Raw genomic sequence first — 23,565 nt, 5'->3', positions numbered from 1 at the left:
ACAGCTGGGCTTGCAATCTGATAGTGAGATGTCAGAAAACTTAACAGGCTGTCACACCATAGATCACCCGCTAGAACAGCAATCTGATAGAGAGATGGCGAGTGATGGATGCTGATTGGACGAATATTCCAAACTGTGGGAAAGGCCAAGTATTTAGGGGGGGGGGGGGAACTGCTTTAAACTTAGGGATGGGCCATTCTGTCCATTTCCATAACCCAAGAAATGGTCTTCAAGTTATGGTGCCTTCTTACAGTTCATACGTTCATTTCGGAGAGCCTAATAAAAGCACAAGACTGATGCTGAACCATTTGCTTTATTCTGCAATGCAAAAGGCTCAGAATGTGACAGGTCAAGGCATTCAATCCACTCTCCCCCCCCACCCCCCGGCCGTACCATTTCCAAATTCTGCTTCTCTCGTGTTCAGGGTACACATGCACTGAACAAACGCTCTCAGATTGAAACCACACGGGGCCATTGACTGGGATCTCAAACATTATAGGGCATTTATGCCCCTTTAAACAGCCATGCCCAGCAATAATTTGGAGAACTGTAGTTTGTTAAGGGGGCTGTGAGTTGTTAAGATATCCATATTTCACCCCATCAAACTACGCTTCCCAGAATTCCCTGGGGAGATGGCAAGTCACGAAAACGCAATTGTGAATTAAAGACCCTTTGGATCCGGTTGTTTCAATAGGTGCGGGAGGAGGGAGGGTTTGCGGCATCTGAGGGGCGGGGTGGGCAGGTGGAATTGCAGAACGAAAGCCATACAGGTTATATAGCAAGCAGAAGGTTTCTTAGTGAGCAAGGCCGCGGTCGCTGGCTGCTTCTTCTCTTCAGGATCCCATGGTTTTCTTGATCCAGGGAAGGAAGTGGCCGATGCGAGCGTAAACTCCAGGAGGAAAGTGGTTGCCGTAGGAGACGATTCCGTGCACCACGCCGTTGCACACCATGGGGCCTCCGGAATCGCCCTGCGGAGAGAAGAGTCCCCAGCATCTGTCAACAACTGCGACCTAGTGAGGTAGGAAGCTGCTTTATAATGAAACTCGGGTGAGAATCAGATCGTCGGCCCATCTAGCTCAGTACTGTCGACACTGATTGGCAGTGGCTCTCCCAGATTTTAGGAAGATCCAGGCTCCAATTGTCAACCATACAGGGCTTTTACTAGGGCAGGCATCCCCAAACATCGGCCCTCCAGATGTTTTGGACTACAATTCCCATCTTTCCCGACCACTGGTCCTGTTAGCTAGGGATCATGGGAGTTGTAGGCCAAAACACCTGGAGGGCCACAGTTTGGGGATGCCTATACTAGGGCATTGCAAGTCCAGTGAGACACAGCCTCAGCCAGCAAGACGTTGAGGGGTGGCACCCCAAATATGAATACAAACAAAGGGGCCGTCATGTCCCCCTGTGACGGTGCTTCCTTTAATTCTGAGGCACGCCGCCTTTGATCTCTTTCCTCTCCTTCCTTTGTCCTCAGCAGCTAGAGCAGTAGCTCTTGCAGACATGCTATTTTGTCCTTCTCTCCTGGTTCTCTGGTTCTCTTGCAAACACAACCTTCACATTCCAAACCATCCGTTGCTCAGCCTCTCTCACACGCATTCCAACTTTAAATTTTATTACTTCTTTAATTTTTATGACACCAGGAAGTGGTGTGAGAAAAAGGGAAAGAGAGTTTTTAGTCCGTATATGTGAGAAAGTGTAGCAGGGAGAGAGAGAGAGAGAGAGAGAGAGAGAGAGAGAGAGAGAGAGAGAGAGAGAGAGAGAGAGAGGAGAGGAGAGAGTTTTGCTTCACTAGTGCCCTCAGACATGGATTCGACAGCTTGTGGCTTGGCTCGCTTTCCTGAGCTGCCTCCCCCTCTCCGGGGGTTTGAGACACCCACACCCTTCACAAAGGGGCATAGATCAATGGCAGAGCATCTGCTATGCATTCAGGAGGCCCCAGGTTTGATCCTCTGAATTTCCAGGTGGGACGGGGAAATGCGCCACTCCGGAAACCTCAGAGCCCCCCCCCCCCCGCAGCCTGTGTCGGCAACACAGAGAACATGGGCCAATGCTATGAATCAGAAATCTCCCACCATTCCTGAGCAATGGCCACGCTGGCTGATGGAAGTTTGGGTCCCACAACATCTGGAGGGCCCCCCCCCCCGATTTCTCCACTGCTGACCCCAGTCACCAGTCTTGTCTGCTGAACCTCACCTGGCTTGTATCCCGGAGCTGGTTGTAGCTGCCTGCGCAGATCATGCTGTCCTCCAGCTCTGGGTAGAACTTCATGCACTTCTTACGACTGTAGATGGTGACGTTGGTCTCAAAGAGCTTCTCCGTGTTCCGGTGGTCATCAATCCTGCCCCATCCTGCCAGGTTGCAGGGTGTCCCACCGGGGAGGTCGCTGCTAGATGTGGGCAGGGGAATAATCTGGACGTTTTTGTTCAGAGTGGCCTTGGCAACCAGCTGCAGGAAGATGAAGGAGAAGAGTCGAGCAACCTCCCTTGCAAAACGAAACCTGCCCCTATCCCTGTAGCTCAGCAGGTGCAGCACCTGCTATGCATGCAGAAGGTCCCAAGTTCAATCCCCAGCCTCTCCAGGTAGGCTATGGAGAGACCCCTCTATGAAACAGAAACTCTGAAGAGCTGCTGCCAGTCAGTGCCAACAACACTGATCTTGGTGGACAAGGGGCTCCTTCATTCTGGGAATCTTGAGGCCTGGGAACTTCCATTATTGCTTCAAAACTTTTTTACTGTCAAATCAAGTGTTTCATTCTTTTTAGAGCAAGGGCCATAGCTCACAGGTCCCTCTTTCAAGGTGGGCATCTCCAGGAGATGCTTTTGAATTATGGTGCTGGAGGAGACTCTTGAGAGTCCCATGGACTGCAAGAAGATCAAACCTATCCATTCTTAAGGAAATCAGCCCTGAGTGCTCCCTGGAAGGACAGATTGTGAAGCTGAGGCTCCAATACTTTGGCCACCTCATGAGAAGAGAAGACTCCCTGGAAAAGACCCTGATGTTGGGAAAGATGGAGGGCACAAGGAGAAGGGGACGACAGAGGACAAGATGGTTGGACAGTGTTCTCGAAGCTACGAACATGAGTTTGACCAAACTGCGGGAGGCAGTGCAAGACAGGAGTGCCTGGCGTGCTCTGGTCCATGGGGTCACGAAGAGTCAGACACGACTAAACAACAACAATTGTTCTCTCTTGAAGACAGGTGGGATCGAAGGGTGGGGAGTCAGCCAATTTTGATTTTCCTGTTTCTCATCTTTCCAATCTTAAATTCAGTTCTCCACATTTCCACATCAGTCTGCAGTATTTATGTTACTTTAGAAAAAAGCCCTTGTCAAAATTCACCAGCATTTTAAGGTGAATGTGTCCTAATATACACATTTTTATATGCAATTCTGCCTAAGGGACTCCTTTTTGGCAGGAGTCATTTTCCCCTAATATAATACGCTTATATAGGTTATTCTCGCTGGGATATGTATTTGTCTCACTAAGCCTTCCTCTACCTGTCCTTTGGATCTCCTGCCCACTGCATGTCAGAAAGGAGCCTTCTCTATTACCATTTCTGTCTAAAGATTTTACTGCCTCAAGATGTTCCTCCTGCATCAAGTCTCAGGGCAGTGATGGGCAACCTTTTGAGCTTGGTGTGTCAAAATTCGCCAAAAAACAGAGCATAACTCGGGTGGTGTGTCACTTCAAGAAAAAAACCCATAATTTCGCGATATTTATAGTTTAAATAAATATCGTATAGTTTATACAAAAATGTATAATTGTAATATATAACTGTATTTAATAAACCAAAAACTAATTATTTAACCAAACCAAACCAAAAAGCCCTTATTTATCACAAAGTGCCCAGAGTTGTTGAGCTGTTTGTGGGGAGCTGCTGACCAAAGTTTTGGAGGTTTTTTTCGGGGGTGCAAAAGTTGCTTTGTTTTTTTGGGGGGGAAAGAGAACAGAAATAAATGATGAATAATACCTTCGCTGGAACTAACACGCAGCACCGACATAGTCTGCCAAAGCGCCAAAAAATCCAGCACAGGACGGGTTTAAAAAAACCAATCTCTGGCTACCAGTAACAACAACAAAAAAGGATCAGAGACAAGCTGTAGTTTGAGGAGCGGGAGAACAAATGGGGGGGGGGCAACAACAATGTGAATGGGCGTGTCATATGTTCGCCATCACTGCCTCAGGGGGAACAATTTGCAAATGGAATGAATGGCCACTGCTACACACCAGGGAGGGTTTTCAGATACTTACCCCATGGCCATGCAATGCGCGGCTGTCATTACCCACTGGGGTGCCACAAGGAACCCACCACACCCAAAGCCCCATTCAGATTTGAGTGTTGCCATGTAGGGTCGGGAATGAGGTACGGCTTCATGTCCTCCGACGATGCGACTCCGCAAGAGAGCTGCAAGAATCGTAAGAGGAGATCAGCGGCTTCCCACTGCCCCCTGATTAGCTTAAGGGTACCACCCATCTTTGCAAAGCAGGAAAAAAACGTCAGCACCCCAATCAGCTTTGCCAGGGTGGAAGTTAAGGAAGGGAAGGGAGCCAGAAGAATGGAAATGGGATGTCTGCAAATGCAGTTACAAAAGATACTGTTTACTTCAATCTCTGAGCAACAAGTGACTCCAAGGATCTCTTCGCTTAACCCAGGGTTGTTTCCTTGAAATGAACGTCAGCAGAACCAACCCATAAATCTTGCTTCCTCATTAGGGTTCCAGGGAAGCCCTAATTCTGGTAGAGCAGTGCAAACCTCTATCTCTCCAGCTTCCAGCATCAGCCAAAAATTAGTGCAATAACCAGCCTCATATAACAAACACGCTTAAGCCTAGGGAATGTATGAAGGGGTTGATACCCTAGAATAGGCATCCCCAAACTGCGGCCCTCCATATGTTTTGGCCTACAACTCCCATGATCCCTAGTTAACGGGACCAGTGGTCAGGGAAGATGGGAATTGTAGTCCAAAGCATCTGGAGGGCTGAAGTTTGGGGGTCCCTGCCCTAGAGTAAGCTGCCCTGTCAGGCTTAACTACGGGCACTTCCCCTCACCATGGGAGCAACCAAATATTCAAGCCTTTGTTCCCTCCCCAGTCTACCTGATGAACGTAGTGTGTGAAAAGGTTAAGCTGGTTGCTATCACAAGCCACTCTCAAGATCCAATACCAATAATTTAGGAATTTTTACCACTTTGGAACTAAACTAAGTTTTACTGTCTGTGCAGCCTTTCTGATGCATGGAAATGCACATGAACCTGGCCTTTGGGGAGTTAGTAAGTAAAACATTTTTAACTTACGGTACTACATGTGTGGTCTTTTTTATGCTAAGAAGGAGGTTTTGGAACTCATCAGGGCAAATTTTAAAGCTCTAACATCCTATATTTCCATGCTATACTTTGCTGTATATCTTGCAATTCTATATCTCTGGGGCTTTCTCATCTCACCAAAGAGTACTTGCCTCAAACATGGATCTTGGCATCCTGGAGTTCTCTTTTCTATACCCCTTCCGATAATGTGGCATCCAACCAGATGAGGGAAAAGGCCTACACTGGACATGTAAATCACAATGCTTAACTGGCCAGCCAAAGCCATGACTTTAACAAAGGAAACTGGTTTTGCCTCAAGTACACAGGATCATGAGTTTAGAAAGAATATGATTCAAACTTTACGCCCCCCCCCCACTCAAAAAATAAACCTATAACAATGTTAAACTCTGGAAAATGAAGAATTGTCAGATTTGGAAGGGGTCTCCAAGCTCCTATAGCCCAACCCGTTTCTCCCTGCAGGATCCATGAAGCAGGGCTTTGCCACTGTAACATTGAGCCCATTCTCTGCTTACAAACCTCCAGCAAAGGGCAGCCTGAGCATCGGGAATGGAAGGAATGAGATTGGCTTGGCCCAGAGGAATAGCAGAAATCAGCTCAGCAGAGGTGGTGGGTGTCTTTTAACTCACCTGGTTCGACCAGAGAGAAGGACAGGATGAGGAGGAGGAGGAGGGAAGGCTGTTGGAATCCCCACATCTTGAAGTCCCTCTTGGCAGGGAAGGAGATGTCTGGTGTTTAAGTGTCCAGTCCTTGGCCCCATAGCTTTTATTACCATCATCCAGTTGACTCCTCCTCCCCCAAGGAGCCCTAACGGCCAGGCTTGTGATCTGATAGCAGGATGTCAGAAAGCTTAACTGGCCGGTCACATCATCATAGATCACCCACTAAAACGGCAATCTGATAGTGAGATTATGGAAGATGATGGATTGATTGACTGTGGCAGGACCCCAACAGTTAAACTGTGAGATCAGCCCAAAATTTGATATTTTATAAGGTCTATATATAGTGAAGATTATAGAACAGGGGTAGGCAACCTAAGCGGCCCAAGGGGGCCGTTTAACCGGCCCACGAGCCGCCCACGAACCAAGCCGCCTGATCGGTGAGTCCCTGCACGCTGTGCTAAACCAGCGGGGACTTGATTCCGCGGCACCAGAAATCATGTCTGTGCAGACGCAGATGCCAGAAATCACGTCTGCCTGCGATCCGGCCCACAGAGGCTCCGCGGCAGTGAACCGACCCAGGCAAGGTAAACCTTGCAGACCCCTGTTGTAGAACTGACCTCTCGCCCCCAGGTAGCCACAACAGCTGGGCTTGCAATCTGATAGTGAGATGTCAGAAAGCTTAACTGGCTGTCACACCATAGATCACTCGCTAGAACAGCAATCTGATAGAGAGATGGCGAGTGATGGATGCTGATTGGACGAATATGCCAAACTGTGGGAAAGGCCAAGTATTTAGGGGGGGGGAACTGCTTTAAATTTAGGGATGGGGCATTCTGTCCATTTCCATAACCCAAGACATGGTCTTCAAGTTATGGTGCCTTCTTACAGTTCATACGTTCATTTCGGAGAGCCTAATAAAAGCACAAGACTGATGCTCAACCATTTGCTTTATTCTGCAATGCAAAAGGGTCAGAATGTGACAGGTCAAGGCACTCAATCCGCTCTCCCACCCCCTCCGCCGCCCTATTTCCAAATCCTGCTTCTCTCGTGTTCAGGATACACCTCTCGATCCAAGGACAAACTGAACAAACACTCTCAGATTGAAACCATACAGGGCCATTGACTGGGATCTCAAATATTATAGGCCAGGGGTCCCCAGACTTACCGAGCGGCGGGCCGGTGCCCGCCGCGTCGACCGCGCGGTGGGCCGGACGGCAGGGGAGTGCGCGCGCAGCGGGCCGGAGGGCGGGGGAGTGCGCGCCCGTGCGCATGCGCACACGCACACGGGCGGGAAAAAAAATCGCCGAAAATCGCTTGTGCGCATGCGTATGGGCCTCCCCCGACCCGGAAGTGCACCAGAAATGACCTCTTCCGGGTCGGGAGAGGCCCGTACGCATGCGCACAAAGGATTTTCGGCGATTTTTTGCCGATTTTTTAGATCGCCGCTGCGCCGTGCGCCGCGAGAGCGGGCGGCGGCAGCGGGCGGCGGGGGTCGTCGCGGGCCGGATTGGAAGGCCGATTGGGCCGCATCCGGCCCGGGGGCCGTAGTTTGGGGACCCCTGTTATAGGCCACTTATGCCCCTTTAAACAGCCATGCCCAGCAATAATTAATTTTGGAGAACTGTAGTTTGTTAAGGGGGCTGTGAGTTGTTAAGAGATCCATATTTCACCCCATAGAACTACCCTTCCCAGAATTCCCTGGGGAGATGCATTGGTGGTTAAGCTGTGAGAAGGCAAGTGGTTGCCGTAGGAGACGGTGCCGTGTGCCATTCCGCTGCACACCATGGGGCTTCCGGAGAATGGCACACCATGGGGCTTCCGGAATCCCCCTGCGGAGAGAAAAGCCCACAACATCCATCAACAACTGTGATCTAGTCAGATAAGTAGGATGTCAGAAAGCTTAACTGGCCAGTCACACCATAGGTCACACACTAAAACAGCAATCAGATAGAGAGATGGTGAGTTAGCCAAATTGTGAATCATCCCACGAGAAGATGCCTTAAACGTAGGTCTGCTGATTAAATGTTCTCGTTTTCCCACGCTTAAGCAGTTCCCCACATTTCCACAACAGTTTGCAAATTACTTTTTTTTTTTTAAAGATCCTTATGAAAAAATCTTCATCATTTTGAAACAAATTTCTTGCATTTTTATATGCTGTTTCTGCTAATATATAGGCAGCTAAGAGTAGTAGGGTTGGGGGTGTTTTTTTTTTTTAGATTTTGCAATAAAAAAGCTCAACAACTTTTGCGTCCGGATTTTCACTTTTTGAAATACAGCGGTACCTTGGTTTACAAACAATCTGGTTTGCATACATTTTGGATTACAAGCACGTCAAACCTGGAAGATTTGTGATGGATGTTGGATGTTACTAGTAGCCCACTCTGCAAGAAGTAATCAATGTGGTAGGGAGACATGACTGAACAGAGTCATAGTTGGGAGAGTCCACCCCCACCCCACCCCAACTGCCCTACAGCTGAGGGGGACTCCCTGCAGGCTCCGCGCTGCTCAAAAAAGCAACGCGGACCTGCAAGGCACTGGAACGGAACAGGACTCGGGCACTGGGATTCTGGCGCCCTGTCCCGTCCCTGCGGGGGGGCATATGCCCCCCCAGGAACCCAAGCGGCTAGCTACACCACTGTGACTGAGGTGCCTTGGATTATTCCTGGTGTGGAGAAAGTCTCCCTTTCTTATAACACAAGAGCGTGGGGCTATGCAGTGAAGCAGAAGGGCTCGGCCAAGTAAATTTTATTCAAAGTGCATTCATTTAATTCAATGGGCCCTATGTACATGATGCCCTTTAATTTCTTTGGATCAGCTTTGAATATGACTAGCATTAGATACAGCCCTGAATGCTGGAATCCAATTCAAGCAACAACAAAAATTGTGACTTTTAACACAACGCATACTTAACACTCTGGCTGGGCTGGGCTCCCCCAAGAGACAGTGATGACCGCAAACATAAATGGATTTTAAAGGTTAGATCAATTCATCGGGGGTAAAGCTATTCGTGGCTAGGTTCTGTCTTGTGATTCCCTGCTTGGTCTTCATAGAATTGTAGAGTTGGAAATTACCCTGAGGGTCATCTAGTCCAACCCCCAGCAATGCAGGAATCTCAACCCAAGTATGCTTAAAGACCTCCAAGAAGTGTCCACTACCACCTGAGGACTCGGTTCCACTCTCAACTGGCTCTTATCATCATTTATTTGTGTAGACTGTATTAAATTTTATCTAAGCAATACAATTTTTAAAAGAAAAAAGATTTTTATTCCTGATGCTTAGTCAGAATCTGCTTTCTGGTAACTTGAATCCATTGCTCTTGAACACCACCTTTACTACAAAATAAAAACCTTGTGCTGGAAATAATTATATGACCTTTCTCAGACAGCCCTGTACAGTATTGGGAAGTTTTAAATGTTTGATGTTTTGTTTTGTCCCTTTAGATTTTGTTGGAAACCGCCCAGGTGCCTGAACTTTTATTGGTGGAAGCCACAGGGGATTGCAAAGGGCACAAGAAGATACATAAAAGTCAGCTTTTAAGCATGCATAGTGGATGTGCATGTATTGAACTTCTGTTAGAACAGGCATGTCAAACATGCGGCCCTCCAGATGTTTTGGCCTACAACTCCCATGATCCCTAGCTAGCAGGACCAGTGGTTGGGGAAGATGGGAATTGTAGTCCAAAACATCTGGAGGACCGCATGTTTGACATGCCTGTGTTAGAAGGTGTTGTGATGTGCTCAGAGTCTCTGCAATTCAGCAGACAACAAATAATTTTGAAAGAGAGGGCCTGCTTCCCTAGCTGCACGCATTTGTGTTTTGAGCTGTTTCACAGCCTATCCGGGATCTTAAAGAGAGGGCGGGGCAGGAAGAAAGCGCTGAGTTGCTCCCTGAACAGATGGCCACCAGAGTCGAGGCTATAATAGAAAGGGCGGGAGGCAGGTGAACATGAATGGAGAACGCTTCCCCCCACCCCGGCCACGAGGGGCCACGATCCTGCAGGCTCCCGAGCAGCAAAGCCCAGCTGCCCTCCCCAAGTGGTGTGGGGCTGGCTGCAGGGCAGCGGGAGGGCGCAACAGCCGTGGGCCCTTTCGCCCTTCCCAATCTATCCTCCCCGCCTCCTGCAACCAGGCGCTGCTCCCCATCGCTCTCTTTGGAGCTCCCCCCAGATCGAGGCAGCAGAGGCTGCAGCCCCAAGCCTCATTAACCAGCTCCCTGTATCTAATACTGTACCACTGCTCTGGTAAAGAAGGCACAGCAGAGAACTGATTTCCTCAGACTTTTAAAGAAGAACAATCTGAGTGAGAGACTGCTAATGTCCTTCTATCATGGCTTGATAGAAAGCATTATTATGTATTGTATTTGTGCTTGGTTTTCCATTTGTACAGAAATGGAGAGGAAGATGCTCCAGAAGGTCATAACCACAGCCGGAATGATTATTGGTCAGCCCCTCCCATCTTTGGAAGTTCTATACAGCAGTGTTTCTCAACCTTTTTTGGGCCACGGCACACTTGTTCCGTCAAAAAAATCACGCGGCACACCACCATTAAAAGACGGGGCAAATCCTGGGGGTTGGGAATGGGTGGGGGACTGAGGAATAGGGAGGATGAGGTTGGTGTACTTGCTGAGAGAGCCCTCGAGCACCGCCTCCGTCGTCCTGCCTGCCGCCAGCCCCCCGCTCCCTTCTGGGCTGGCCGTGGCTGAGCTGGGGCTGCTGCTGCTGCCGCCACCACCGCCGCCTTCCTTCGGCCTCCCCGCTGGTGTAGCCGCCGCCGCTGCTCCTTGGCGGCCCGAGAGCCCTCCCCGGCTGGCGGAGGAGGACGGCGAGGAGCCAGCCGAGGTGGGGCGGCTGCTGCTGCGGCTGCCGCCGCTGGACGAGGCTGCTGCTGCTCCAGAGTCCCCGCCGCCCTGCGCCGCTGCCGGCGCTGCCTTCTCCATTGAACGCGCGGGGAGAGCGCGAGGAGGCGGCCTCGGCCATGAAGCGCTGCCTCACTCAGGGAGCGAGCGCGAGGAGATGACGAAGAAACACCCTTCGCACCCTCGCGCCCTCCAGACTGACCCGGCCGGCTTCCTTTCCGGCGGGTCAGCGCTGCCTATTGGCGGCCGCAAATCGCCCTTCTCGTTGCCTCACGTTGCGGCACAGCAGCCACCGTCTCGTAGTGTGCTGCGGAACAGTGGTTGAGAAACGCTGCTATACAGCTCCCGTTGCCCCAAAAAAGTAAAAAAATATTTTAAAGGATCCATCACATCCGGGATATAGTCTTTTTGTACTACTGCCTTCGGGCAAGAGATATAGAACAATTAAATCAAGAACAAATAGACTAACAAACAGTTCTACCCAAAAGCTGTAACCATCTTGAATACTGTAACCAAATAATTGCCCTGAAAAGTTGTGTAGGTTTGTGAGTGCGTGGCTGAAAATGCGTTTTGTTTTCTGTTTTTGTTTTTAAGGGGATAGCATCCAATTTCATTGTAATTACACAATGACAATAAATAAATCTAATCTAATAATAAAACATCGCTTTAATGTGGTGGTTTCTATGGCCTTAGTCATACATTTATCTGTCCACAGCCTAAAAAGATTTTTCTTGTAAAAAAAACCAACCTTCTTTTTTGGAACTTATCACTAACTTAAAACCATGGAGAGACCTGGTTTGAACAGAGACGTTGAATTCTTATCTCATTATACATGATAAAGCGATCTTCAGTCATCTCACCCCTTGCTTTTTAATGCAAGACCATTTGCAGTCGTTTACAGTCGTCAACAGCTACGGTATCAGTCAGTCAATCACCCATATCCCTCCCCACCCTTTCTCTACTTACAAGCGTCTGGTGACTTCTATTTCAGTGTATCTGAAGAAGTGTGCATGCACACGAAAGCTCATACCAAAATAAAAAACTTAGCTGGTCTTTGAGGTGCTGCTGGAAGGAATTTTTTAATTTTGTTTCTTCCCTTTTGGAACTTAGTCTTAGACCCTTAATGCAGGCTGTTAGCCAATCACATTCCAGGCATCGCCTTTTCCCCGCCCTCCTTCCTGCGACAAGGGGCGTGGCCTCCACCAGAGGTCTCATACCGGTGAAACTCAGGGTTTCCCCGTCTGCGTGAGGGCTCGTGCATGCGCACTGCTCACACACCACTTTTCTCTCAGACACGCGTGCCCGACCTGCGTAACGTACCTGCCAACGTAAAAGGGTCGTGCTCTGTCACGCTTTCGCGACGTTTAACATCATCAACCTCCGCGGCTTCGCCATCTTAAACGGTGTGGGGGGGCGTAGGTGGAGAGAAATGGGGAAGAGCGGGACTTGAACTGGCTCCGGACTTTCTGATTGGTTGCTAGGGAGCGTACTCGCTCTCCCTCTCCCCGTCCCCTCCGTTCTTTGCGCGCGTGCTCGCGTCACTCTTCCCCCGCTGCTCTATCCTGATTGGTCCGTCTGTTTCACAATTGAAATGAGGCGAAGTTTAAGGGACACCTTGCCCCGCCCAGTGTTTCTGATACCTAGCGCGAGATAGGATCCTAAACCGGTTGTGCTCGACGCGCATGCGCCCTCTTCTTCACGCGCGCCCGTCCCTGGAAACCTCCGCGCCTGCGCACCGAGGACTATTCTTCTCTTCCTACCTCCGCCCCTTCCGCCCCTTGCCGCCTCGCGCCACTTCGTTGCGTACGTTGGCCCGCCCGCTCATTGGCTGGCTCCCTCCGAGCGTCCGGTCGGCGGCGGCGGTTGAGGCCTAGGCATTCCGCGCAGGCGCAGGAGGCGGCTCGCGCTCGTTCAGTCGTTCGCTCGCTCGCTCGTTCTGAGGGGGTGAAGAGGCCTTTTCTTCTGCCACGCCGTTTGCAACCTCCGTGAGGGGAGGGGGAAGGGGAAGGAGCCGTCGCTGCTGCCGCCTCAGCCACCGCTTCAGCTGCCCCCGCCGCCGCCATCATGAGCGTGGAGGCGTATGGGCCCAGCTCCCAGACGCTGACTTTCCTGGACACCGAGGAGGCCGAGCTGCTGGGCGCCGACACGCAGGGCTCCGAGTTCGAGTTCACCGACTTCACGCTGCCCAGCCAGACCCAGACGCCGCCCGGAGGAGGAGGAGGAAGCGGCGGAGCCTCCGCGCAGGGCAACTCCGGAGGAGTCTCGGCAGGAGGAGGAGGAGCAGGCGGGCCGCCCTCCGTCGCCCTCTCGCCGGGACAGCTGGACGCCCAAGTGAGACCTGCCAGGTGGTGGCGTGGGAGGGGAGAGAAAGGAGCGGGTTGCGAGTACTTACTCGGAGTAGACCCATTGTTTTATTATGCCTTTTTATGTTGGAAGCCACACAGAGTGGCGGGGGTATAAATAATAGAATTATTCCATAATAGTAATAATAACAATAACAGTAATTGTTCGGAGCAATGGGCCTAAGTTAGTGATGCCCCCTTAGGCATGACACGCCTAACTAACAGGCGTGTCACTCCACGCCGATGTGTCGGGACCAATAAATCCTGCTAGGAGTAGGCCCGTAGAAAAGTAGCCCAAGTTAGTTGTGCCTGTTAACTTCCATAGGTTGTGTCCATTAGAGAGCAGGCCTGCACCTTATTTAGTTAGGTGCATTAATTTACTATAGGTTGTGCCCAAGGTGAGTTGGAAACGCTGTAGAATTTGAAGGGACCCCGATAGTCATCTAGTCCAGCCCATCTCCCCCCCCCCAATGCAGAAATCACAGCTAAAATATCCAGGACAGATGGCCATCCAACCTCCGCTTAACAACCTCTAAGGAAGAATATCAGCAGCTTGTGTCTAAGTCTTACTCAGAGCAGACCTGTTGAAAATTACTTGGCTAAGTGAGCCATGTCCATTATTGTCCATTTAAGTTTAACACAGAGTAAGCCCATTGAGAAGGATGGACCTAACATCAGCTGCATTAATTTGAGTGGGTTGTATTTAACATAAGCTAAGAGTAGGCCCATTGAAAACAGTGGGCTTACTTCTTGTCTTTTAATGTCTGTAGGTTGTGTCCAATTAAGTCTACACAGAGTAGGCCCACTGAAAATAATGCACTAAAGTTAGTCATGTCTATTAATTTCAGTGGGTTGGGTCCAAGTAAGTTCTGTTCAGAGTAGGTCTTCTCTGAGTAGAACTTTAGACAATTGAAGACACTGATAGCCTATTGATTTCAGTTGGTCTGTGCCAACCAAAGTATTTTTTAATACTTTGATATTTTATTTTTAAAGGGGATGGCTTGTATTCAACATTAGTCCTACTCAGAGGTAAACCCATTGAAGTTAATGGGCAAAACTAAAAGCTTAATACTGGATGCAACCATTATTTTCAATAGGTCTGCTCTGAGTAGGGCTAGGATGCAAGCCAATATTTTTAGCCACAAAGAGAGGAGGTGAAGGCAATAATAGGGGTACTGCATATTGTACAAGTGTCTGTCTGTGTATATTAGTTTGTAATTAAAAGCAGTGTTTTCTAGAGAGGAGGTGGAAAATATGTCATGGAACTATGAGTATCTGTCCCCAAGTATTAATGAGAATTACTGGGCAAGTTAAGAAATACTTGGGGAGCGGTTTGTCAATAATGTGCATGTACAACTTCTCCAAGTCAAGTTGCAGAGGAAAGTGAAGGAATACAAAGCAGCATGTGTGTCTAGTTTTAAAGACGGGGGGGGGAGGAGAAGAAATAATGTGGAAGAGAGCTTCATTTGGGTGTACGTAACCTTTCCTGATGAAAGCTGTCTTCTTAGGATTAATGAAAAGAAATATGGTATGTCTGTGTAATATTAATGCTCCTGAGAGAAGGACATGGTGGCTTTTCAGTGGAACTTGGTCACCACTAACTTGTAACTGAGTTGGTACCAGTGTCTGTAATTTTTTGTTAAAGAGCCTTACGGTGGGGGTTGAAGAAACATTTCCTGTGTTTGTGTGTAAATTAGGCATAAAATATTGGAAGAATGCAATAGTCTTGCAGATAAGTCCCCCAAATCACAAGTCCTCAAGCTGTTATTACCGTAGTTGCCTCTTATTATCTCTTAACTTCGAGCCATTTCGTCACTGACCCAACTTCGAGCCATTTCTTAAAGGCTTCCCTGTCTCATTATCTGAAGGCAACTCTTACTTGTCACAGGTGACTGAGTAAATGACTCTTTACAAAAGCAGAATATAGTTTTGTAGAATACTTTGTGATTAAGCAAGAAACTGTGTATGTGTGTATAGATGGGAAGGAGCGGAGAGGAATAAATACATGGCAAATACAACATAACCGCTCATAGTTAAAGCAACCTTTTAGAGATAAGGCAATATTAATACTGGGGGCAGGGCAGGCAGTAGTGTACAAGGTAGTTATAAAATGCATATGCGCACTTCCTGGATTAAGTCATTGCTCCTGCACTAAGGACATGGTTTCTTACCAAACTATGTAAGAGCTTTATTAATGTTCTGTGGATACAGCAACAAGGAGAATAGTAGCTGAACCTCTGAATTACTAGGTGTGGCGTGAACTGGGGGGCAAGGTGTACTCATGCCTAATGAACTCATCTTCCTCACGCAAGTGCCCAGCTGGCTAAGAGGAGATTCCCAGCCTACTCTCTGGATTTCCCCTGTCTGGCAGTGTTTGAGGGCTCTGCTTTCAAACCAGGCTTTCTTAGGGGTCCTTCCTTTGGAGGAGAGTTTAATTGCCTTGTGTGACAAGGTTGTTAAAGGCAAGTGAAGTTTCTCATTGTGAAGGGTAGAACTTCTGTCTGTACAAGTGTACGTTTTTGCAGGCCGCCTCTGATAACTTTGAATCTTTGATAAGAATCAAATTGTTGGCACACCTCACAGGTTACAAGGTAACCTTGGTGATTTTCCTTTCTATTCCTGTGCATTAATAGAGCTCGATAGATATATCACACGTGGCATTGTCACTTGGTTACCCCCCCTTTTTGACCATATAGATCCAGGAATAATTTCATGCACCACTTATCTTCCCCAATAAGTGGATCTTGGTCTGTTACTGCTCCTACAAGAAAGAATGTTTTGTAACAAAAAAAGAGAAAAGTGTTGTTAAAATGTAAGCCAAAAGCCCTGTCAACTAAATCCCCTAATAGTGCTCCCTTGAACCAAGTGTGTGTTTAAATCATATTAAGTGACCCGATCTCCATTTGGAACTTTATCCAGACACAAGTTTGAAACTGGTGTGTTCAATTTGTGGAAACACTCTTCCCAGAAGCAACAGCCATATAAGGCTGGGACTGATGTGAGCCTGGCTTTGCTGGTGGAGGCTGATGCAGGCATTGGTAGTCTAAAACATCTGGAGGGAGTGCCAGGTTGGTGACAGCTGGAATAAACTAGATGCAAGGGGTAAACACATGCATGCCCCTTCCTGAAAATCAAAGGCCTTGCTGGGCAGAAAGTACAAAAGCCCAGCCCACTTGTAGCACCAAGTTCAAGCCAGCTGCAGCTTTGAAATTGACAGCTTAGTGGCCTTTACTGCTGAAGCATTTCCACCCTTGTCATAGCATATGTAGCCTACTGTATAATTGGTTGGATAATGGAGAGGAGGCCCCACTGCCTTACCTGTCAGTAATCTGGACAATAACATTTCTCTTGAACTGTATTTGCTCTAGAGATCGTACACAGTAGCAAACTTTACATTGCATATTTTCTTTCTTATTGTTTGTTGTTGTTACCACCACAACCTGCATGTCAGAACCTTCTGAGAAATAGAGAGTGAAAGTGAAGCCCTCTTCTGGCTGTCCAGTTTCTAATCTAGTAAAAACTTTAAAAACCCCACAAGATTTACCAGTAAACACCTAAAAGTTTAAAGGATACCCTTTATAAAAAGTAGGTTTTGTCTAAAAACTGCATAGCAAACCCCCCACATATTAGACCTACTGTAACTGGAGATCAAATTGCAAACATGTGCTGGATTATGGAGAAAGCTAGAGAGTTCCAGAAAAACATCTACTTCTGCTTCATTGACTATGCAAAAGCCTTTGACTGTGTCGACCACAGCAAACTATGGCAAGTTCTTAAAGAAATGGGAGTGCCTGATCACCTCATCTGTCTCCTAAGAAATCTCTATGTGGGACAAGAAGCTACAGTTAGAACTGGATATGGAACAACACGGTAGTTAAAGCTATGGGTTTCCCAGTACAGTGGACGCTCAGGTTGTGAACGTGATCTGTGCGGAAGCCATGTTCGCAACCCGCGCCTGCGCACGTGCCGGTTGCGATTTGGCGCATACGCAAAGCACAATTTAGTGGTTGTGCACATGCGTGTGCGCCCAAACCCAGAAGTAACCCGTTCTGGTACTTCCGGGTTCGGCGCGGAGCGCAACCCGAAAAGACACAACCTGAAGCAGCTGTAACCCGAGATATGACCATAAAGAAGGCTGATCACCGAAGAATTGATGCTTTTGAATTATGGTGCTGGAGGAGACTTTTGAGAGTCCCATGGACTGCAAGAAGATCAAACCTATCCATTCTTAAGGAAATCAGCCCTGAGTGCTCACTGGAAGGACAGATCCTGAAGCTGAGACTCCAGTACTTTGGCCACCTCATGAGATGAGAAGACTCCCTGGAAAAGACCCTGATGTTGGGAAAGATTGAGGGCACAAGGAGAAGGGGACGACAGAGGACGAGATGGTTGGACAGTGTTCTCGAAGCTACCGGTACCAACATGAGTTTGACCAAACTGCAGGAGGCAGTGCAAGACAGGAGTGCCTGGCGTGCTCTAGTCCATGGGGTCACGAAGAGTCGGACACAACTAAACAACAACAAAACTGGTGATTCTGTATAGTAGGTAGTCTTCACTGTATGGAAAGAGAGATTGGGGCTGCAATCTTAACTATTCCTACTGTGATGTAAATCCTATTTAAGTGGGGTTAGGATTTGCAGCCCTAACATCTAATGAGGAGTGAGCTCTTGGTCTGTGGTTTTTGTACAGTATTTTGATTCCTGTTTTTGAAAAGCTTTGTCTGTATGGGTGTTTTTTGCAAACCAGGCACTACATAATAGTCAGATTATGTTTTAGTATTCTGGGCTATACCAAAAACAGCTGCTGCCTTTTCCAGGATCCAGGTGGACATTGCTGTCTCCATTGTAACTGTGCACAAGTCATTCTCCCTCCTTCTCTCTCTCTCTCTCTCTCTCTCACACACACACACACACACACCCCTTAGCTCAAAACTTTCCAAACTGTGTGTTGTGACACATTAGTGTGTCGGCTGCATTGGGTAGTGTCATACGAATGCACCCTGTGTTCCTCCCAGGGCTGGAAAGTAGTGTTAGAAACATATGAAAGCTAGGAGGTAAAAGGCACCTTAAACCTAGGTTATGGATGCAACAATAGAATGTCTAGGCGCACTTTTTTATAACCAGAATACAAAGCTGAAAATGAATGAACTACAGTGGTACCTCGGGTTACAAATGCTTCAGGTTACAAACGCTTCAGGTTACAAACTCTGCTAACCCAGAAATAGTACCTCAGGTTAATAACTTTGCTTCAGGATAAGAACAGAAATCGTGCTTTAGTGGCGCGGCGGCAGCAGTAGGCCCTATTAGCTAAGGTGGTGCTTCAGTTTAAGAACAGTTTCAGGTTAAGAACGGACCTCCGGAACAAATTAAGTTTTAACCAGAGGTACCACTGTACAGCCAAAATATTATGTTCCATTTTTCACATGGTCTAGTCCAGGCATCCCCAAACTTTGGCCCTCCAGATGTTTTGGACTACAATTCCCATCTTCCCCGACCACTGGTCCTGTTAGCCAAGGATCATGGGAGTTGTAGGCCAAAACATCTGGAGGGCCGCAGTTTGGGGATGCCTGGTCTAGTCCTTCCTCTGCCCACCCCCTATTATTCTTAAGAGGGTCCTCCAGTCTTCAGAGAGTAGCTGGAAGTAGGGAGGCAGAAAAGGGTCCTCCTTTCCTTCCACTCTGCAGTTTTAATCTGAAATCTTAGGCGCAGGGCTGCTGCTCTTTCAGCGAATCTTGCCTGCTTTCTTTTGGCTCCTCCAAGGAGCTTCAGTAGCCCAGAGCTCAGAAACTGTTCGCACTAATGAAATTCTCTGTCGCAAAATGCACCTAGAACAATGAGAGTTTCGAACACTGCTGGAAAGGGGTTGGTTTAACCTCCGATTTGCTAGTAAAACTGAATTATTGTGTCACAAAATGATGCATGTCTAAAAAGTGTGTCACCAACTTGAAAGGTTTGGAAAGCTCTGCCTTAGCTAATGAAACCCCATCCCCTTTCTCCAATACAGTGGTACCTCAACTTAAGAACGACTCGACAACCAATTTTTTTTACTTACGAGTGGGGCAAATGGCTGCACACTTACGAATTTCTCGACATCCGAACGGAAACTGCGGCGGTTTTAGATAGGGTTTTTTCAACTTACGAATTTTTAGATGGGGTTGCTTCGACTTACGAATTTTTCCGTTTCCAATGCATTCCTATGGGAAATTGCGTTTCCAATGGCGCTTTTCGACTTACAAATTTTTCGACCTACGAAGGTGCCTTCGGAACGGATTAAATTCATAAGTCGAGGCACCACTGTACTTCTTCTAAGGTGTGTTTTGTTTTTAAGAAAAGAAACAGGAGTATGTAGCTGAATATAATCTAATTATCTGTTTGGGAAGAGTTAAACATAGTGAACAATCACCCTGGGTTTTTTTTAATAGTTTGCAGATTCTATATATTGGTTCAAGGAGTTCTCAGTGGGAAGCCAAGGTAAAATAATCTTTTCAGACAGGTGGTTATGGTTTCTTATCTCTTCAGGTTGTATAGGGCTGCTGCTCTTTCAGCTAATCTTGTTGCCTGCCTTCTTTTGGCTCCTCCAAGGAGCCTCAGTAGTTTCCTTTCAGGTTTAAAAGCAGACAGCCGCTTTTCACACTTTAAAAAGAGGTGAGCAGAATCCAGCTCTGTAATTTGGAAGGAAATCTCCTTGGCATCTAACAGCTAGCAAGATGAAATTAATGTAATTAGCACTTTCTTTTTGCTCTGTGCCCTCCTTCATTTCACTGGTGTGCTGATGTCCTTTTTGCAAGACATTTGCCATGCTTGAGGGTATAAAATGTGTTTCGGTTTTGTGTTTTAGGAAGGATTTTTAAGAAGGATTTTTGTAGCTTTTAAACATAATCATGCTTGGCCTGCCAAAGTGTTGAGGGTGGATATGGATAGCCCTGCACACTCTGGAACACTGGGTGTGGGGTGGTCTTGATCAAGTGTCCTCTTCCCAGGCCTGATTAGAGGCTCCAATCAGGTCAGGATGTTGCAGAGAGTTAAACTATAAAGTACTGTTAACACTCAGTCACAGAACTTCCTGTTAAAGACTGTAGTTAGGACCAGTGTCCTATACAAAGGCATGTTTCCCTCTGCTTTTTGAGGGATTTACTTAGTGCATTAGGGTGATGAACTTGCAGAAATGGCTCCCCCCAACCTCCACATTGTAACCAGTGTTAGAAACTGAGATATATTAGCTGGGCACCCAATGGATCCTTAAACCAAAGTTAGTGTCACCAAAATGGAATGTCCAGTTGCAATTTTGGGGCAAGACATCCCTAAAATCTTATTTTTCAAATTATATACTGACTGATTGATTCTCAGTTAAACATTTAATAGTTCAGATGACAACCTTGAGCTAAGGTAAGAAATTTGAGAACTTAAAGAAGAAAAGTCACTTAATTCAGAGACAGTCCACATATATATTTTTCTGAATGTTGACTGCTCCTGCTTAGGCTGCACAGAAAAAGGTTCCTGATTGTGCAGGTAAAATAGGACTGATAGAATTCTACAGGATGTGGTATTAGTATATGAAAACAAGTGCTAGAATCCAAGTAGAGGCATCCTTTACCTCAACATGGCTGCCCACTGACTCCATATGCATTATGGAATACTCCTCCTTTCATGCTCTCTCACTGATTCCAGTACAATGATGACATTTCATTTTGCTGATTTATTACAGGCAGCCCTAAAAAGGAGACTCTTCACATATGTGCACACATTGCTAAAGAGTTGAAGAGGGTTTAGAAGAGCCGAGGGCCCCCCCCCATTAGGAACAGCTGAAGTGCGCCATCTCTGTGCACAAGTCAAGACATGAAGCTGTGTGCCATGGAGACACCGAAAATCAAGGGCTCTTCCCAAGCTTCTCTTGCTGCCCATCTTGGCGGTGGGGGGGGCATATTAAGGGGCCCTTTGGCCTACCATGTAAAGAAGCATTGCTGGCTTAGCCCCCTTTAAAAAACAATGGCTTGCCAGGCAGGGGTAGGCTGAGCAGCTGTAAAATTTGCTATGCTTGTTTTGTAGGTGAGAAAACTCCCCTTTTATTGCTTTCAGCAGTGGTTTTCAACCAGTGTGCTGTGCCACCCTGGGGTGCCCTGAATGATGGTTCTTTCTTTCCCTCCCCCTCTCTCATGCCCTCTCTGCCTCCCAAAGGCTTGCACAGCTGTTTATTGCAGCAGCCCTGGGTCTAAGCTCCACAGGTAAATGGTGCCTCTGGGAGACATCTCTCTTTGGGGCAAGGGGGGCGGCTCAGAGACCAGGGGAAACAGCAGCAGCTGCCCGGAAGGCTCCCAAGGAGAGGAGAGGAGGCTAAGAGGGGACACCCCACAAGGGAGGGTGTTCAAAAAAGGGTGAGAGGCTGCCAGCTCTGCAGGCAAGGGGTGACATAACTGGGCTCCTGAACCCCACAGGGGTGCCGCAGAAAGAATGTAGTTGGATAAGGGAACTGTGGACTCAAAAAAGGTGAAAACCTGGCTTACAGGACAAGTGCCCTCCCCTCTAAATTCTCCGTATCCTTATTGGTACTTTGGTGGCCTATGATGTTGAGCTGAACCTTGTGCTGAGGGTAAATAAGGAATGACTGGGGGAAGGGGAGGGCCCTTAGATGGCCTGTCACAGGACAGTCTGGCTTGGGAAAGTGTTTCTGGCACTTGTGGCTTTTTCGAGGAATCCGTGTTTTGTGATGTGCAGCTCTTGAAGCGCAAGGCCAACAACTGGCTGTGCCGTGAGGAGTGGTTTGAAAGGGAATGGAGGTGGGGGGAGGGGGTCAATAACAAGAGCCAGAAGGAAATAAGATTTATGTGAAGGAGTGGAGAAACTAACTTTAAACTAAATCTTTCATAATAAACACTTTTTGTAAGTCTTTATAAAAGAATATTTTATAGAAACCTTGTGGCTCTTTTTGATCAGGCTTTACTGTGATGAATTCAATGTTCTATGCACTGGACTGTTGTGCATAAGAATTATCTTCAGGCAGCAAAAGTGAGCAGCTTAGTAAATTGCTACATGGGCTAACAGCTGAATTGCAAGTCTGCCCTTCTTCATATAGCATTGGCCAGAATGGAGCAACTGGGTCTGCTGTTCCACCTGCAAGGCTGGTTATTTGTGAGTTTTAAACAAACTCGTGTCCAAGTGTCTTTCATGTCCACCTGGCATTTGGCAGTTTCATCACTCCTAGCTCTTGCTTCTGTTAACATCTGGTCCATATTTTGCATTAGGTGAATGGGCCTGACGGCATCTTGCAAAATGGAGCAGTGGATGATAATGTGCCTAAGACCAGCCAGCTCCTTGCAGAACTCAATTTTGAGGAAGACGAGGAAGACACTTACTACACCAAGGACCTTCCAGTGCATGCTTGCAGGTAAGATTGTGTGTATGTGTGTGGACATGATGTAAAATTGAAAGCAGAGTCTAGGAACCTCATGTGGGCAAATAATGGCTCCATTGGTCAGAGGAGGTCCTCTCACTTGCCTTTTTCGCCTCTTATTTAAACCTTCGTGTGAATTAACCACACACATTGTACAAATAATCCCCGTGTGTCTATGCAGCAATATAAATTAGGAGTCCTGGGCATTCTATGATGTCTTTCAGATGACAAGGTGGTGATAGTGGCATTTCTGAAATTTCTGAAGACATGTCTAGCTAAACTGGTGTTTGTTTTTCATGCAAATTAGCCCAGTTATGCCCCATTTCCCTCTGTTCTTGGTATCTTTACCAGAGAGCACGGATGGCCTCTGTCACAGGTTTCTTGAACCCAATTCAGATGCTGCAACATTTCTCTTTCAATGCTGGTTTATTCAATACTCTGGCAATGTGCACTTCCTGTGATAAATTAGCAGCTTGCACTGCGGTGTCATAAAGCAGAACAAGGACTTTTTTGCTTAACATCAACTCTCAACAGCATGGAGAGAAGGTCCATCTGAAGGCAGCCCTGTTTAGAAAAGTTTTTAAATGATGTTTTATCACTTTTTTATTACTAATTCTCATTAATTCTGTTGTGAGCCACCCAGAGTGGCTGGGGAAACACAGCCAGATGGGCGAGGTTATTATTATTATTATTATTATTATTATTTTGAAGCAAGGGTGCAACTCAACCAGCTTTGGGGTTTTTGGACTGGGTCAACTTGAACTAGAGAGAACCAAAGGGAAAGCACCCTGGCTTGCCATGCCTTTGAAGCAAAACTTAACAATGTGTTCTCTTCCTTAGCTACTGTGGCATCCATGACCCAGCTTGCGTTGTCTACTGCAACACCAGCAAAAAGTGGTTCTGCAACGGGCGTGGGAATACGTCTGGCAGGTGAGCAACGCAGCCACAGAAGTGGTGATGGCATAAAGCGTTGGGATTGTATCTAGCTACGTTCTGCTCA

At 47.4% G+C, this 23,565-nt stretch overlaps 2 protein-coding genes across 3 annotated transcripts in view; one reads left to right on the top strand and one right to left on the bottom strand.

The window, feature by feature from the left end:
- Positions 1-749: 749 nt before the first annotated feature.
- Positions 750-4,475, bottom strand: LOC118086368 (cathepsin G). The gene is made up of 3 exons (XM_060275240.1): positions 4,311-4,475; positions 2,197-2,535; positions 750-968 (listed from the first exon to the last, which is right to left on the bottom strand). The coding sequence occupies exons 1-3, from the start codon at positions 4,473-4,475 to the stop codon at positions 834-836; spliced, it is 639 nt and encodes a 212-aa protein (XP_060131223.1). The 3' UTR covers positions 750-833.
- An 8,248-nt stretch (positions 4,476-12,723) lies between these two features.
- Positions 12,724-23,565, top strand: part of UPF1 (UPF1 RNA helicase and ATPase) — a 31,440-nt gene continuing 20,598 nt past the window's right edge. The window contains exons 1-3 of one of the 2 annotated variants that reach the window (XM_060275427.1): positions 12,724-13,167; positions 22,417-22,559; positions 23,406-23,495. In XM_060275427.1, coding sequence (XP_060131410.1) covers positions 12,901-13,167; positions 22,417-22,559; positions 23,406-23,495 — 500 coding nt within the window. In that variant the 5' untranslated portion in view covers positions 12,724-12,900. The remainder of the gene's footprint in view (positions 13,168-22,416; positions 22,560-23,405; positions 23,496-23,565) is intronic. The other variant, XM_035117889.2, reaches the window with a different exon arrangement.

This window comes from Zootoca vivipara, chromosome 6, assembly GCF_963506605.1.
Source record: "Zootoca vivipara chromosome 6, rZooViv1.1, whole genome shotgun sequence".
Classification (NCBI taxonomy): Eukaryota; Metazoa; Chordata; class Lepidosauria; order Squamata; family Lacertidae; genus Zootoca; species Zootoca vivipara.
Note: the sequence above shows the minus strand (reverse complement) of the source record. Positions and strands in the feature narration are given on the sequence as shown.

Coding starts and splice junctions, on each gene's coding strand:
- LOC118086368 (XM_060275240.1), bottom strand. CDS start 4,475: ATGGGTGGTACCCTTAAGCTAATCAGGGGGCAGTGGGAAGCCGCTGAT. Junction 2,536..4,310: donor TGAATGGGGCTTTGGGTGTG/GTGGGTTCCTTG, acceptor CATGCATAGCAG/GTGCTGCACCTGCTGAGCTA. Junction 969..2,196: donor AGCTCCGGGATACAAGCCAG/GTGAGGTTCAGC, acceptor TTCTCTCCGCAG/GGCGATTCCGGAGGCCCCAT.